The sequence below is a fragment of the Schistocerca nitens genome, chromosome 2 (assembly GCF_023898315.1).
Source record: "Schistocerca nitens isolate TAMUIC-IGC-003100 chromosome 2, iqSchNite1.1, whole genome shotgun sequence".
Taxonomy (NCBI): Eukaryota; Metazoa; Arthropoda; class Insecta; order Orthoptera; family Acrididae; genus Schistocerca; species Schistocerca nitens.
This window is the reverse complement of record NC_064615.1, coordinates 401,404,752-401,421,778: the sequence shown is the minus strand read 5'-3', so window position 1 is coordinate 401,421,778 and position 17,027 is coordinate 401,404,752. Positions and strand designations below refer to the sequence as shown.

At 42.3% G+C, this 17,027-nt stretch overlaps 1 protein-coding gene across 2 annotated transcripts in view; it reads right to left on the bottom strand.

Annotated features, from left to right (window-relative positions):
• The window catches only part of LOC126236248 (uncharacterized), a 413,771-nt gene that overhangs the window by 72,580 nt on the left and 324,164 nt on the right, over nt 1-17,027 (bottom strand). For both annotated transcript variants that reach the window (XM_049945397.1, XM_049945398.1), the window contains exon 17: nt 5,238-5,411. In XM_049945397.1, the coding sequence (XP_049801354.1) occupies nt 5,238-5,411 (174 nt within the window). The remainder of the gene's footprint in view (nt 1-5,237; nt 5,412-17,027) is intronic.

Sequence of the window (17,027 nt, the reverse complement as noted above, 5' to 3'; positions counted from 1 at the left end):
ACATCTGCATTCACGCCTGATGGTGGCATGGGATGTATTACTCTATTTAAGTGCAAATCATGAAAGAAGATTTTAAAAGCAAGTCAACCTGACATCCATATTGAAAGAGAACTTCTAAGCTGCATCTAACTTTGCTGTTTCATCAATAATAGGACACTTCTTTATTTTATGGCATTACCACTGCCTTAAAATTACATTTTGTCCAAACTGAAACAATTACATGATACAGAATTGAAATAAATACACCAAAAAATACTAACAGTCTGGTATGGAAACATGTCAGCATTGAACAATGAAAACTTATGACATATGAGGTTCATTCAAATGAAACCTGATCAGTGTGTCTACCTTTGCCTTACACGTAAGGTGGTACCATGTAACTGTGGGTATGGTGGCACCATCTATTGGTAGGAAGACTGATGCGTGCACACCGCTTGATGCTGATGCGGGCACACCGCTTGATGCTGCATAGTGCCAGTGTGGTTTCATGCCGAAGAGGAGGTGGTCACACAAGTTATCAGCCACTACCAAACATGCAGGTGAGTAAGCAGGAACAATGAGGAGTGATTCGATTTTTGGCAGCGGAGGGCGCTGGAGGCCATGAAATGTATTGATGTATGAAGGCTGTGTACTGTGAGTACAGTCTGAGTCGTTCAAGTGTTGTTGAATGGTGCAATCAATTCCTTGGGTGTGCGAGTCGCTGGAAGACGATGCTCGTCCTGGACAGGCTCATCATGTCATCACACCAGAAATGGTTGCGAAGTGAATGCTTTAGTCTTGGTCAACCACAGAATCACCATGGATGAGATCCATTGGTTACCGGGTATTAATGTGGGCACCGTCCAACCATAATGCATCACCACTTGAACTTTTGTGACATCTGTGTGCAGTGGGTTCCCCACCAACTAACTGCCGAACAGTGCAATACTCGAATGGCACTGTCTTTGAGTCACTGGCAACATTATCATGAGGAGGAATATGGCTTTCTGCCACATATTGTCAGGTATGAAACATGGTGTCACCATTTTGAACTGGAAAACAAGCATCAGAACAAGCAGTGGAAACATGTGACTTCACCACCTCCAAAGAAATCAAAGGCTGTGCACACCTGGTAATGTTATGATGTCTTTCTCTTTTGACCACAAGGGCCCCCTGCTTGTCGAGTTTCTGGAATGGGGAGCCACCATCAATGCCCAGCGTTATCAAGCCACTTTACAGAACCTTAGATGACCCATCAAGTTGAAACGCCAAGACACGTTGTTCAATGGCATTATCCTCCTGCATAGTAATGCCTGCCCACACATGGCCAATGCAGTGAAAACAACATTACAGCAGTTTCAGTGGGAAATTCTGGAACATCCACCCTACAGTCCCGACCTTTCACCATTGACTTTCATGTGTCTGAACCTCTAAAACAAGCTATTCGTGGACATCGATTCACAATTGATGACAAAGTGTGTGACTGGGCCCAGGTCTGGATCTGACAGCAGCCTACTAGCTTCTTCAAGGATGGAATCGACCGGCTAGTGTCGCAATTGGATAAATGTGCCAACAGTTTCGGTGACTATTTTTGATTATGTGTACTGTGTATAACTACATTTTTGAGTTAATAAAATCGTTACCATTAATTTTCACCAGTGACCAGGTTTCATTTGAATGCCCCTTATATAATAGAGTACCTTAAAGGCACATCTTATTATTTTTAAAGGATTATAAACTTTGTATGTGGCAGTCGTAACATTCTGACTATATTCAGCAGGATGTCCCACACCTTTTGGATCCAAATTATTATGATAGAAATGGATTCTAAATGTAGTATTTTGAAACGAGGAACTGACGACCAGGAACAAATATTTAGTTCCTTGTTTACAAAAGTAACTTACACTTTGTAGCAACACGCTTTGCTTACAGTAAATGATTAAAATAATGAATGCCAGTTTCAATGCATGCATTACAGTGGTGCATAAATTTGGGTGTGATATCTAAAATAACTCCCTTGACTGTTGAACAGTGAAACAGGTAGCTAGGACCCTACCAAACAGTTCCTCTCCAATTGGGTTTTCATACTTCATTTAACCAATGAGAAAAAAAATCCATAGGAATGAGATCCTGCTATCGCATTGGCCACAGCACTTTCTTCCAATCCAGTGATGAGGGTATCTGTTCCGCAGGCGCTCAGGGGTTTTAATAGTATAGCGCGATGCTGCACTGTTGTTCTGAAACAAAATCTTGCAACAGACAACTAGTGACATTTTTTCCAAAAACTGTGACAGTACACCTTGGGTGAACGCCTGGTAACACGTACCATTCAAATGGGTTGGTTCAAATGGCTCTGAGCACTATGGGACTCAACTGCTGAGGTCATTAGTCCCCTAGAACTTAGAACTAGTTAAACCTAACTAACCTAAGGGCATCACAAACATCCATGCCCGAGGCAGGATTCGAACCTGCGACCGTAGCGGTCTTGCGGTTCCAGACTGCAGCGCCTTTAACCGCACGGCCACTTTGGCCCCATTCAAATGGGACGTCAGCAGATTAGGACCTAGTAATTGTACTTGTGCAATTGCAGTGTTGTACTGCCTGAAATTTTCATTTTCATTCACTGTTTCCTTATCTCAAAAGACTCAGCTTAGGATCTTCTATTGTCAGTATAATTTTCAGCCTAAAGATTTGGGAAACTCTGTCTCCTTTAACCTGGGTTCCTGTGTAGCTCCTAATTAATTTCAGTTTACTTCTGTTTCTTCTAACAATTCCTTCCCCTCTTTCAAATGAAGGAGTTCCTACATCTGAAAGCTACTGGCTTTTATGACTATATGTACCCACATTTGAGTGGAAATAATGCCTGTTGGAGAGAAAGAGTATTTGCATGATTTTATTGTTTACTGGTAACCACATTTTTTTCCAATGCTGTGTGGAGACTAGTTCCAAAAGGCACCAACCTTGTGCGCCTTTCTTTGCTGATATTTTGTGACTTTTTTATCTACACTTAATTGAAATTTCATTTTAGTGAAAATGATTCAGTATATTATCAACTACAAAGCTATAAAACTGTTGATATTTCTAAAATTAGAGTTTATTTGTCAACAAAAGTACTGCAACTCACAGAAACATACTTATGAACACATACACACATTCTCTATGTTTTACAGAACTTCAACAAACGTAAAAAATTTAGAACTTGTGAAACTAGTCATGTGAATGATGTTAACAGTTGCAGAAACAAATTACAATCACTAAATAAGGAACAAAGCACAGTGATTTTTCTTCTATTTTCGTTTACTTTGTTTAAATAGTAGCAATGTTAAGAGTATATATAGCTTACTACCCAACATGTACCATATATTAAACAGCAGTAATTGTATGTCACTCTTCACAATTGCACTGATTAGCTTGAGCTGTCTTCTGCAGTTATTGTATATTAGAGGTATTAGTCCCATGAGGGTAGTCAACCATTTATTCACAGAAATGTTGGCCAATTATCTGACCATCACTATTTAATAAAATCTACATCTACATCTATACTCTGCAAATCACCGTGAGGTGCATGGCACAGGGCACGTCCCATTGTACCAGTTATTAGGGTTTCTTCCTGTTCAATTCATGTGTGGAGTGTGGGAAGAATGACTGATCGAATGCCTCTGTGCAAGCAGCAATTATTCTCAAGATCCCTAATGGAGCGATACATAGGGGGTTGTAGTATATTCCTAGAGTCATCATTTAAAGCCAGATCTTGGGATTTTGTTAGCAGACTTTCTCGAGATAGTTTACATCTATCTTCAAGAGTCTTACATTTCAGTTCCTTCAGTATCTCTGTGACTCTCTCCCATGGATTATGCAAACCTGTGATCATTCATGCTGCCCTTCTCTGTACATGTTCAGTACACCCTGTTAGTTCTATCCATTATAGGTCCCACACATTTGAGCAATATTCTACAACTGGTCTCCTTTGTAGAATAATTCCACTTCCCCAGTACTCTACCAATAATGTGATGTCTATCACCTGCTTTACCCATGACTGAACCTATGTGATCATTCCATTTCACGTCCCTACTAAGTGGTACACCCAGGTATTCCTATGAGTTGCCAATTCTAACAGTGACTCATTGATTTATAGTCATAGGATACTACTTTCTGTTTTGAACATTTACATTTAGAGCAAGTTTCCAATCTCCTCATCACATTGAAATTTTATCAAGATCTGACTGAATATTTATGCAGCTTCTTTCGGATAGTACTTCACTATAGATAACTGCATCATTTGCAAAAAGCTTGATTTTACTATTAATATTGTCTGCAAGGTCATTAATATACAATATGAACAGCAAGGGTCCCAACACACTTCCCTGGGACACACACAAAGTTACTTCTACATCTGATGCTGACTCTCCTTCCAAGTTAACATGCTGTGTCCTCCCTATCAAAAAGTCCTCAAGCCAGTCACATACTTCACTTGATACCCCATATGATCATACCCTTGTCAATAAGCGTAGGTGTGGTACTGAGTCAAATGCTTTTCGGAAATCAATAAATACTGCATCTACCAGGTTGCCTTGACCCAAGCTTTCAGAATATCATGTGAGAAGAGTGTGAGTTGGGTTTCATATGATCGACGTTTTTGAAATCCAATTCTGGTTGGCATTGAGGAGGTTATTCTGTTCAAGATACCTCATTATTCTGAGCTCAGAATATGTTCTAAGATTCTACAACAAATCAATTTCACGAATATTGGACAGTAATTTTGTGGATCACTTCTACTACCCTTCTTGTGGATGGGTGTGACCTGTGCCTTTTTCCAAGAACTGGATACAGCTTTTGCTCAAGAGATCTACAATAGATTAGAAGAGAGGCTAACTCAGCTGCAAATTCAGTATAGAATCTGACAGGGATTCCATAGGGGCCTGGAGCTTTGTTCAATTTTAATGTGAAGATTTGATTCATGTCTGATTCATTTCCTCGCTTCCTGAGTAGGTGCATCAGATTCCTCAGTTTATAGTATTATTCTGTAATACTTTTAAAAGCAGTATAAGTAATCACTCAAGATTATGCTGTTTACTATAACTATTATTTAGGTAAAATGAACCATGGATATTTGTCACATTGCACAGATGAAAATCATGGCCTGAGGCACATACATCTTTAGTATAAACATGCAAAACTTTATCGATTGTGCAAGGAAAAGCCATTGATTGATTTTTATCATTATCTAGACTATAAATTCTTTTAACAAAGTTACATACCTCTGTGAACTGGAGTGAATGTAAGATCATGGTCAAGGAACTGTGCAAACTGCATCAACATTAGGCTGTACCGATTATGTAGATTGCTGATATCAACATGAATTGTAGTGGATATGAGGCGTGGAGAAGGCAATGGACCTCCTGACACCGAACTCAGCCGTGGTCTCGCTATTGCTGTTGAACAATTTCATTCCGTGATATGCATAAGTATTTCACATTACAGTTAATGATAATTATTATATTTTACTGTGGATGCAGCAGACTGTTATTCTTCCACTAACCAATTCTGAACATTAAAGACTGATACAGTAGGCATTGAAAGATGACTTCTCAGTACACGATGTTTCAAAATGCAACTGAAAAAATTCATGTATCAGAGATGGCAAATAGAGAAATAAACCAAGGGCAGCAATTCACATCTAGAAACCTCACCAAACAGTATCAAAGAAGCCTACTGTTATGTCACTTACAAAACGCTTACTTATTTATATATTCTTTTCCTGGGACTCTATCTGACAGTTTTCAGCTGAGATTGTTGGATGTTTCACACTGTTTTATAAGCAGACAGCTTGCATTAACCATTTTATATTACATCAAGGCTTAATTTCAATGAATGTAAAATAATGTACAATAAAAATAGGATAAAATTTTACAAGCACATAAAAGGTCTTTATATATATATTACATGTTTCCTGTTATAATGTAACACCCGAAATTTAGTTAGATTTTAAATAGTCACTCCTACTGTATACACATTTCTCTCTGAGATATATTTTAAGCAATTATTAAATATTTTAGTTCCTTTTATTTTCTTAATAGATCTAGATAGCTTATTAAAAAACCTTTTCCTTGCTGCACCTAGAGCAATCACTGTCAGTTTGAGTTATTGGTGTCTTAAGTAATAATGTTTCTTTTCTATTGTTGTATGGTCACGTATACCTTTATCAAGGAGGTAACTGTTACTTGTTTTCACTGCCACTGTGGTTGTTGTTGTTGTTGTGGTCTTCAGTCCTGAGACTGGTTTGATGCAGCTCTCCATGCTACTCTATCCTGTGTAAGCTTCTTCATCTCCCAGTACCTACTGCGACCTACATCCTTCTGAATCTGCTTAGTGTATTGATCTCTTGGTCTCCCTCTACGATTTTTACCCTCCACGCTGCCCTCCAATGCTAAATTTGTGATCCCTTGATGCCTCAAAACATGTTCTACCAACCGATCCCTTCTTCTAGTCAAGTTGTGCCACAAACTTCTCTTCTCCCCAATCCTATTCAATACCTCCTCATTAGTTACGTGATCTACCCACCTTATCTTCAGCATTCTTCTGTAGCACCACATTTCGAAAGCTTCTATTCGATTCTTGTCCAAACTGGTTATCGTCCATGTTTCACTTCCATACATGGCTACACTCCATACAAATACTTTCAGAAACGACTTCCTGACACTTAAATCTATACTCGATGTTAACAAATTTCTCTTCTTGAGAAACGCTTTCCTTGCCATTGCCAGTCTACATTTTATATCCTCTCTACTTCGACCATCATCGGTTATTTTACTCCCTAAATAGCAAAACTCCTTTACTACTTTAAGTGTCTCATTTCCTAATCTAATTCCCTCAGCATCACCCAACTTAATTTGACTACATTCCATTATCCTCGTTTTGCTTTTGTTGATGTTCATCTTATATCCTCCTTTCAAGACACTGTCCATTCCGTTCAACTGCTCTTCCAAGTCCTTTGCTGTCTCTGACAGAATTACAATGTCATCGGCGAACCTCAAAGTTTTTATTTCTTCTCCATGGATTTTAATACCTACTCCAAATTTTTCTTTTGTTTCCTTTACTGCTTGCTCAATATACAGATTGAATAACATCGGGGAGAGGCTACAACCCTGTCTCACTCCCTTCCCAACCACTGCTTCCCTTTCATGCCCCTCGACTCTTATAACTGCCATCTGGTTTCTGTACAAATTGTAAATAGCCTTTCGCTCCCTGTATTTTACCCCTGCCACCTTCAGAATTTGAAAGAGAGTATTCCAGTCAACATTGTCAAAAGCTTTCTCTAAGTCTACAAATGCTAGAAACGTAGGTTTGCCTTTTCTTAATCTTTCTTCCAAGATAAGTCGTAAGGTCAGTATTGCCTCGCGTGTTCCAACATTTCTACGGAATCCAAACTGATCATCCCCGAGGTCGGCTTCTACCAGTTTTTCCATTCGTCTGTAAAGAATTCGCGTTAGTATTTTGCAGCTGTGACTTATTAAACTGATAGTTCGGTAATTTTCACATCTGTCAACACCTGCTTTCTTTGGGATTGGAATTATTATATTCTTCTTGAAGTCTGAGGGTATTTCGCCTGTCTCATACATCTTGCTCACCAGATGGTAGAGTTTTGTCAGGACTGGCTCTCCCGAGGCCATCAGTAGTTCTAATGGAATGTTGTCTACTCCCGGGGCCTTGTTTCGACTCAGGTCTTCAGTGCTCTGTCAAACTCTTCACGCAGTATCTTATCTCCCATTTCATCTTCATCTACATCCTCTTCCATTTCCATAATATTTTCCTCAAGTACATCTCCCTTGTATAAACCCTCTATATACTCCTTCCACTTTTCTGCCTTCCCTTCTTTGCTTAGAACTGGGTTTCCATCTGAGCTCTTGATATTCATACAAGTGGTTCTCTTCTCTCCAAAGGTCTCTTTAATTTTCCTGTAGGCAGTATCTATCTTACCCCTAGTGAGACAAGCCTCTACATCCTTACATTTGTCCTCTAGCCATCCCTGCTTAGCCATTTTGCACTTCCTGTCGATTTCATTTTTGAGACGTTTGTATTCCTTTTTGCCTGTTTCATTTACTGCATTTTTATATTTTCTCCTTTCATCAATTAAATTCAATATTTCTTCTGTTACCCAAGGATTTCTATTAGCCCTCGTCTTTTTACCTACTTGATCGTCTGCTGCCTTCACCACTTCATCCCTCAGAGCTACCCATTCTTCTTCTACTGTATTTCTTTCCCCCATTCCTGTCAATTGTTCCCTTATGCTCTCCCTGAAACTCTGTACAACCTCTGGTTCTTTCAGTTTATCCAGATCCCATCTCCTTAAATTCCCACCTTTTTGCAGTTTCTTCAGTTTCAATCTGCAGTTCATAACCAATAGATTGTGGTCAGAATCCACATCTGCCCCTGGAAATGTCTTACAATTTAAAACCTGGTTCCTAAATCTCTGTCTTACCATTATATAATCTATCTGAAACCTGTCAGTATCTCCAGGCTTCTTCCATGTATACAGCCTCCTTTCATGATTCTTGAACCAAGTGTTAGCTATGATTAAGTTATGCTCTGTGCAAAATTCTACAAGGCGGCTTCCTCTTTCATTCCTTCCCCCCAATCCATATTCACCTACTATGTTTCCTTCTCTCCCTTTTCCTACTGACGAATTCCAGTCACCCATGACTATTAAATTTTCGTCTCCCTTCACTACCTGAATAATTTCTTTTATCTCGTTATACATTTCATCTATTTCTTCATCATCTGCAGAGCTAGTTGGCATATAAACTTGTACTACTGTAGTAGGCATGGGCTTTGTGTCTATCTTGGCCACAATAATGCGTTCACTATGCTGTTTGTAGTAGCTAACCCGCACTCCTATTCTTTTATTCATTATTAAACCTACTCCTGCATTACCCCTATTTGATTTTGTATTTATAACCCTGTAATCACCTGACCAAAAGTCTTGTTCCTCCTGCCACCGAACTTCACTAATTCCCACTATATCTAACTTTAACCTATCCATTTCCCTTTTTAAATTTTCTAATCTACCTGCCCGATTAAGTGATCTGACATTCCACGCTCCGATCCGTAGAACGCCAGTTTTCTTTCTCCTGATAACGACGTCCTCTTGAGTAGTCCCCGCCCGGAGATCCGAATGGGGGACTATTTTACCTCCGGAATATTTTACCCAAGAGGACGCCATCATCATTTAATCATACAGTAGAGCTGCATGTCCTCGGGAAAAATTACGGCTGTAGTTTCCCCTTGCTTTCAGCCGTTCGCAGTACCAGCACAGCAAGGCCGTTTTGGTTAATGTTACAAGGCCAGATCAGTCAATCATCCAGACTGTTGCCCCTGCAACTACTGAAAAGGCTGCTGCCCCTCTTCAGGAACCACATGTTTGTCTGGCCTCTCAACAGATGCCCCTCCGTTGTGGTTGCACCTACGGTATGGCCATCTGTATCGCTGAGGCACGCAAGCCTCCCCACCAACGGCAAGGTCCATGGTTCATGGGGGGGCCACTGTGGTAATAGTACATAATCCTGAGAAATCTCTCATCCATATGCTGTTTTGCAGATCTTGGTCTGGTCTGTGCACCTAAATTTTAGATGGGGTGTTTAGTGCCGCCCCCCGCCCCCCCTCTGCCATTTCATGCAATACTAAAAATTTGTGCTTCTTAGTTCTTTAATTGCTTCTCTATTTAATTTAGTATTTACATTATACATTTCCCTCTGTTTGGTTTGAAATTCTGCATACATTGTTTTACACTGATTTATGATATGATTATTTGGTAGTAGATACTATTTCCATTTTCAGCATTCAGGATTACTTCCTTTTCAAGCTCTTCCTTCATCTGAGCTGCACAGTTAATTTCACTGTCATCAGTATAAATTGTAAGTTGCTGATTTATACTGCCTGGGAAATCATTTACAAAGAGAATAAATAGCACTGCCCTGAGCATGAAACCTTGTTTGACCATTTGTAGCTCAAATCTGTAACTGATTATAGTTTCTCATCAGTATGTCTGACTTCTGTACATTGTTTTCCATTTGTCATGTACAATTTTACTATGGAGTAGCATTTCCTTTGCATCCCATACCAATACAGCTTCTTCATTAGCTTGTAATGACCTTTGTCACCGTACACTGTGACTGTCGGTCAAGAGCCATAATCAACACTACACATATGAGAGATTAAAGAATTTTCTTCGGTCTGAAGGAAACATAATATAAAAACAAACATGCAATAAAAGTAGAAATTAATTAACTACTGCCGCTGTTCAAACATACAAAGTACACGCACATTCAAATTAATGCTAAAAGAAAACAGAAAAGTACATGAATTATTTAAGTGCCTGCCTCACCTAGTTATCACAAAATCACTCTTCAAAATATCCCACAAAACATGTAAATGGATTTTGGACATTTGTTCCAGCAACGAATCGATAGTAGTGCCAATCCAGTTATACAGTAGAGTGGAGCAATGAAACAATGCAATAACATAATTTATGATTCTTAGCCAAAGAGTGAGGATGTTAAAGTATCACAAAGTTAAACAAAGATAAATACTTAATTGTTGGTACCATATTAAACTAAATATTCAAAACAGCTGAAAATGGATACGTATTTCAGGTACATGTGTACAAACAAGACAAAAAAATTGAAAATTGGGCATATAAATCCCACAAAATTAAAAAATTCCTGTGACTCTTTGATCACACCTCATATTTCCAAATGGTAATGTATTCAGCAATCCTGCAACATAATTTTATTGCTGTCAGTCATGCAGCCAACATTAGTATTCTGCCCTAGAATCTAGATTATCACACAATTACAGAAGGTGTAGCTAACACAAGATGTTTTAATATTCATCTGAATTTCAAGAGATTCTCATTTTTTTGCTTTATTGGTGACAAGTGTTTCAGCAGAATAAAATACCTCACTCTGTATCTTAGAAAGGAAAGTAGTGTTTGAATGAAAATTGTGTTAGGTATGATATTTTGGTTGAATGAATCATAGTTCAACAAATTGATTTATATTATTAGCAACAAATACTATTAAGAGTAACTGTACTGAGATATGAGTAAAAATTGCAAGCAATTTCAAGAGGTCTTTGTGAGACATTTGGTTACCTACTTCACACAATATTCACTCTGCTTTTTTATGAATAAATACAGTATTTACTTCAGCTGCACTGCCCCAACAGATAACACCATAAGACAATAGGGAGTAATGTTGTGACAGTGCCACGAGATTTAAAAGTGCCGCTACGTCAGTACGCGAACAAGGCGATAGAGGCGCTCCGCAGCTCGGCTGAGCGCGGGAGCGCCACCTGGCTATGAACGGCGCCGGCCGCATGTCACGGCACGGCAGTTGAGTGACAGATACGGAGTTGGTAGCATGTAACCCGCTATTGTTTCTACGTTTGTATATCCACGCAATTTATTAGTGATTAAAGGTTATAACACTTTTTGGCGACGAGGTCAGATATTTTTTTTCCTGCGTTGTGGAATTGTGTGTTCATGTCAGGGCGGACATGGAACAGCTTCTGCAAGTGCTCATTGAACAACAAACACAGCTGACGGCTGCTATTCAGGCGTTGTCGACGTCGCTTACTCATTGTCTGTCTTCCTCTTCTCCGCCTCTGTTCCCTCCTTACGACGAGGCCGCTGAAGACTGGGAGGATTATGAGAAGCGTTTGCGGCAACACTTCTTGGCTTTCGGCGTTGGCGATGCTCCTATGTGTAAGTCGTTATTTCTATCTTGGATTTCCCCACAGATCTATCAGCTGCTATCTCAGTTAGCCCCTCTGCGGGAACCTGCCTCTCTGTCCTTCCAAGAAATGTGACTTTTTGTCTAACTATTACCGAAAAAACACCCACATCGTTGCCGCCCGCGTGGCGTTCTACCGGTGTCGTAAACAGCCCCATCAATCTTACCGGGTTTGGGCGGCGGAACTACACGGTCTGAGTAGGAAATGTCAGTTTGTCACGGACACTCATCATGAGTCTTATGCTGATTCCATGGTTAGGGACGCTATTCTACAGCTTGCTCCTGATAAAGAAGTTCGGCAATGTGCCTTACAACTGCCAAACCCGTCGTTGTCGGAAGTTGTCAGCATCGCTCAATCTTTTAAAGTGTCTCACGCTGCTGGTGCGCAAATAGACGCGTGGTGTGATGTAGGCGCTGTACAGACCACTTTCGACACGGACAATTTACCTGTTTCACAGGGGAATGGCGATGTGGCGGCGGATCACTCGCATCAATGACGCGTTGGGCCGCCACGCTCGCAGCAAAAACAGCAACCACAGAAGCAGGTTCGTTCCGCACTTCCTTCTTGTCCACGATGTTTCGTACAGCATGACAGGGCCGCGTGTCCAAAACGTTGGGCCACGTGTAATTCATGTAGAAAAAAGGCCACATTGCTTCTGTGTGTCAGTCCCCTAAAGTTCCTGTCGACGAGGATGAGGCATCGGACATGGATGTTAACTGTGTGCTTTCTCAAACAAATAAGTTGTTTGTTACTGTTCGTGTTCTGGATAAAGACATTCGCATGCAAGTGGACACTGGCTCTGCAGTAACTCTCATTAATTCTCGCACGTATTTGGAGTTGGGCTCCCCTCCCTTGTCTCCAGTAACGAGAAATTTGCGAACTTATAATAAGCAGAAAATTCCTATCATTGGCCAGTTTGATGCTTCCACTGCCTACAAGTCAGTTGTTAGGCCCCTCACGTTTTATGTGGTGGATCATGCGGGCACTGAAAACCTGTTCGGTTATGATGCTTTCCAGTTGTTTGGGTTCTCCATTGATGATGATGTGCACCTCATATCTGAGGATATTCCGTATCAACAGCTGGATGGATTGTGTTCTGAATTCTCGTCCGTGTTCTCTGCTGGTCTGGGTCGTGCCAAGGATTTTGAAGCCCACATTACTCTTAAACCTACAGCTCGCCCTAAGTTTTTCCGGGCACGCCCTATTCCGGTGGCGTTGCGTGCACCTGTCAAGGCTAAGATAGACAGGTTAACAGCTTCAGGGATTCTCCTTCCTGTTGCCTCCAGTGAATGGGCATTGCCAATCGTGGTGGTTTCTAAACCAAATGGGAGTCTGCGATTGTGTGGTGATTTTAAAGCCACTGTCAATGCTCAGAACCTCATTGACACTTATCCTCTTCCCCGTCCTGAGGAGTTATCTACCAAGCTCGCTGGGGGCCAGTTCTTTTCCAAACTTGACTTATCGGAGGCGTACCATCAGTTGCCGTTGGATGCAACTTCCAAGGAATTTCTCGTCATCAACACTCCTTGTGGGTTGTATCAGTACCAGCGGTTACCATTTGGCGTTGCTAGCATGCCGGCCATTTTTCAGCGGTTTTTGGAACAGCTCACAGCTTCCGTTCCCAGCTGCATCAACTACCTGGATGACATTGTTGTCATGGGGGCCTCCACTGAGGAGCACCTTCGTAATTTGCGTTCACTGTTTCGGGTTCTGCATTCGGCTGGGTTGAAGTGCAATCTGGACAAGTCACAGTTCTTCCAACCCTCCATTGTGTATCTTGGTTTCCACTTGTCCCGTGAGGGTATATGTCCTCTACGACAGCATGTTGCGGCCATTACCGCTCTACCCCGGCCGTCTACGGTCAAAGAACTTCAGGCGTTTCTAGGCAAGATTGCTTATTATCACAAATTCATTCCATCCGCTTCGGCGGTGGCTCATCCTCTGCATCAACTGTTACGCAAAAACGTTCCTTTCTGTTGGTCTGTGAGTGTGAGCAGGCTTTTGTCCGCCTGAAGGCTCATTTGCAGTCGGCGCCTTGTCTTGCCACATTCCGTCTGGGTCAGCACTTGGTTCTGGCGACTGACGCGTCACAGTATGGCCTAGGGGCTGTTCTCGCCCATCGGTATGAGGATGGGTCGGAACGACCCATCGCCTACGCTTCCAAGACCCTCAACGATGCCCAACGGCGTTACTCTCAAATCGAAAAGGAGGCGCTCACTATCATTTATGCTCTAAAAAAGTTCAGCGTTTTTTGTATGGTTCTAAGTTTCACCTCATCACCGACCACAAGCCGCTGGTCTCTCTGTTCAGCCCCTCGGCATCGCTTCCGGATAAGGCAGCTCACCGCCTGCAACGTTGGGCCTTATACTTGTCTCGTTTTCACTATGAGATTCACTATCGCCCCACGGCCCAGCACACCAACGCTGACGCGTTGTCGCGTTTGCCGATGGGCCCCAACCCGGTTTTCGATTGAGATGAACTACTCTGTTTCCACATTGATGAGGAAGAACGTCATGCAGTCGAGGGTTTTCCAATTACAGGTTCGCAGGTCGCGTCGGCTACTGCTCGGGACCCGGTCCTGCATCAGGTGATCGGTTTTGTTCAACGGGGTTGGCCGGACAGGACCAAGGGCCGGGCATCAGATCCCCTTCGCAACTACCATGCCTTGCGCCTTTGTCTGTCTGTTTGTGAGGGTGTTGTTCTTCTGGCCACGGATGGCGCATCTCCACGGGTCGTGGTGCCAGCCTCTCTTCCTAAAGATGTTCTTAAACTATTGCATGAAGGCCATTGGGGGATTTCTCGGACTAAGTCCCTGGCCCGCAGGCAGAGTTTATTGGCCCGGTATTGATTCAGACATCGCCCACATGGTCGCTGCGTGTGGTCAGTGTGCTCAACAACTGGCTGCACCTCGTACAATGCCCTCTCCGTGGCCTGATCTGGTGCAGCCATGGGAACAGGTGCACGCTGACTTTGCCGGCCCCTTCCTCAGCACTTATTGGCTACTGCTGATTGATGCCTTCTTGAAGTTTCCGTTTGTTGTTCGATGTCCGTCGCCAACCACTGCGGCGATGACGCTGGCTTTGTCCAAAATCTTTGCGCTAGAAGGTCTTCCATCTACGATTATCACTGACAATGGCCCTCAGTTCTCTTCGCAGGCCTTCCGTGATTTTTGTACTGGACAAAGGATTCATCATGTTACAGCACTGCCCTTCCATCCGCAATCGAATGGGGAGGTCGAGCGCCTTGTCCGCACTTTCAAAAGCCAGATCAAAAAATTCCTTAGTATTTTTTCACAGATGATGCTCTGTTGCAGTTTCTGAGTTCTTATCGCTTCACGCCTCTGGGTGATCGCAGCCCTGCTGAACTCTTGCATGGCCGCCAACCGCGCACTCTACTGCACCTGCTTCACCCTGTCAGGCCTTGTACTGTGTCCCCTAGTACGGGAAAATACTCGGTGGGTGCCAACGTGTGGGCACGAGGGTATGGATCTCGCCCTAAATGGATTCCAGGGGTGGTCCAGGCTCTTCGCGGCCGCCGGCTTTGTGAAATACGTACGGATGACGGCATGGTTGTTCGCCATTACGACCAGATGCGCCCACGAGTGGTGGCCACGCCGGTGCCACCGCCCCTTCTTTCGCCTCCACCAGCCCGAGAAGCCAGTCCTGTTGCTGCTGCCGATCTTCCGTGCGTGTTGCTGCAGCCGACGTTGCTACCGCTTCCAAGTACGCCGGAACCGGCCCCAGTCGCGACGCCGCCTTCTCCGGGACCCATCTCGCTGGAGCACACCCCCAGGTCCACGACACCTATGGATGCTGATCCGGAGTTTTCACCCATCATCTCGTCCAGGAGGCACGTTCCACGCGCAAGTTTCCGTCCTGGACATTTTTGACCATACTCTCGTGTTTCTCCGCAGGATCTTCTCGGGGCCTCCCAAGAGGTCATGGATGTATCCGCACTGTCCGTGTCTCCAAGGAAGTGAGTGTTTCTTTTCAAGGGGGGAAAAGTGTTGTGACAGTGCCACGAGATTTAAAAGTGCCGCTATGCCAGTACGCGAAGACGGCGATAGAGGCGCTCCGCAGCTTGGCCGAGCGCGGGAGCGCCACCTGGCTATGAATGGCGCCGGCCGCATGTCACGGCACGGCAGTTGAGTGACAGATACGGAGTTGGTAGCATGTAACCCGCTATTGTTTCTACGTTTGTATATCCACGCAATTTATTAGTGATTAAAGGTTATAACAAGTAACAATATGCAAAACATGGCGGACTTAACTACTTCTATGGTGAAAAGTGTTCTGATTGTCAGTAAAGGAGAAGAAAGGTACTGAAAATATTTCTTGTTTCAATGAGCATCCTGAATTAATGGAGAGTAATTTATATGCATATAAGAATACAATAACACCTGTTCATTTGTATGTTAACCAAATTGCCTGTTTACCATTCATGCTAAGTGATATTATTTCCACTCCACTAACTGAAAAGGTAAAGGATGAAAAGCTTACTGATTCAGCCAATCGGCTCAGATTCACTATAGACCACTGGCCAGTTCCTACAGCCTATGATAAAAAGAGCATGAGACATAAGTGATAGGAAAGTAGTAAACTGTTTGATATGGACATACTTTGAAAAGTACGGTAGCCATACATACATACATACATAATATTGTACATTAATAATGAAGGTTCCAGGATTTGCTCTTTGTATTTTACCCTGCCACCTTTAGAATTTGAAAGAGAGCATTACAGTCAACATTGTCAAAAGCTTTCTCTAAGTTTACAAATACTATAAACATAGGTTTGCCTTTCCTTAACCTACCTTCTATGAAAAGTCATATGGTCAGTATTGCCTCGCGTGTTCCTACATTGCTGAGCATAGTGTCTTTAATTGTAATTAATACAATTAATCAATTTCATTGTTTCAATTATAATAATGCTGAATCCCATCTCCCAACATAACTGCAGCCACTAAGAGCGAGTCCCAGGAACTAGCTTATACAGCGACATGAATGTGTTGCCAACCTTACGCGTCCCACAAGGTGCCAAGCAAAACTCAGCGCCTTGGAGAGACTTCTCAGACACGCTGCACTTCAAAGGAGTGTGTATAGTAATAGTATGCATTAAAATAAATTGAGAGGACAAGCTTTAACTATGAATTATGTTTATATGTAAATATTATGGATTGTACTGTTACTGTCTTCTTATGGCAAAAAGGAAAATGCATCTATTCTCTTAAATGTTAAGTGAATAAATTTAAAAATCAAA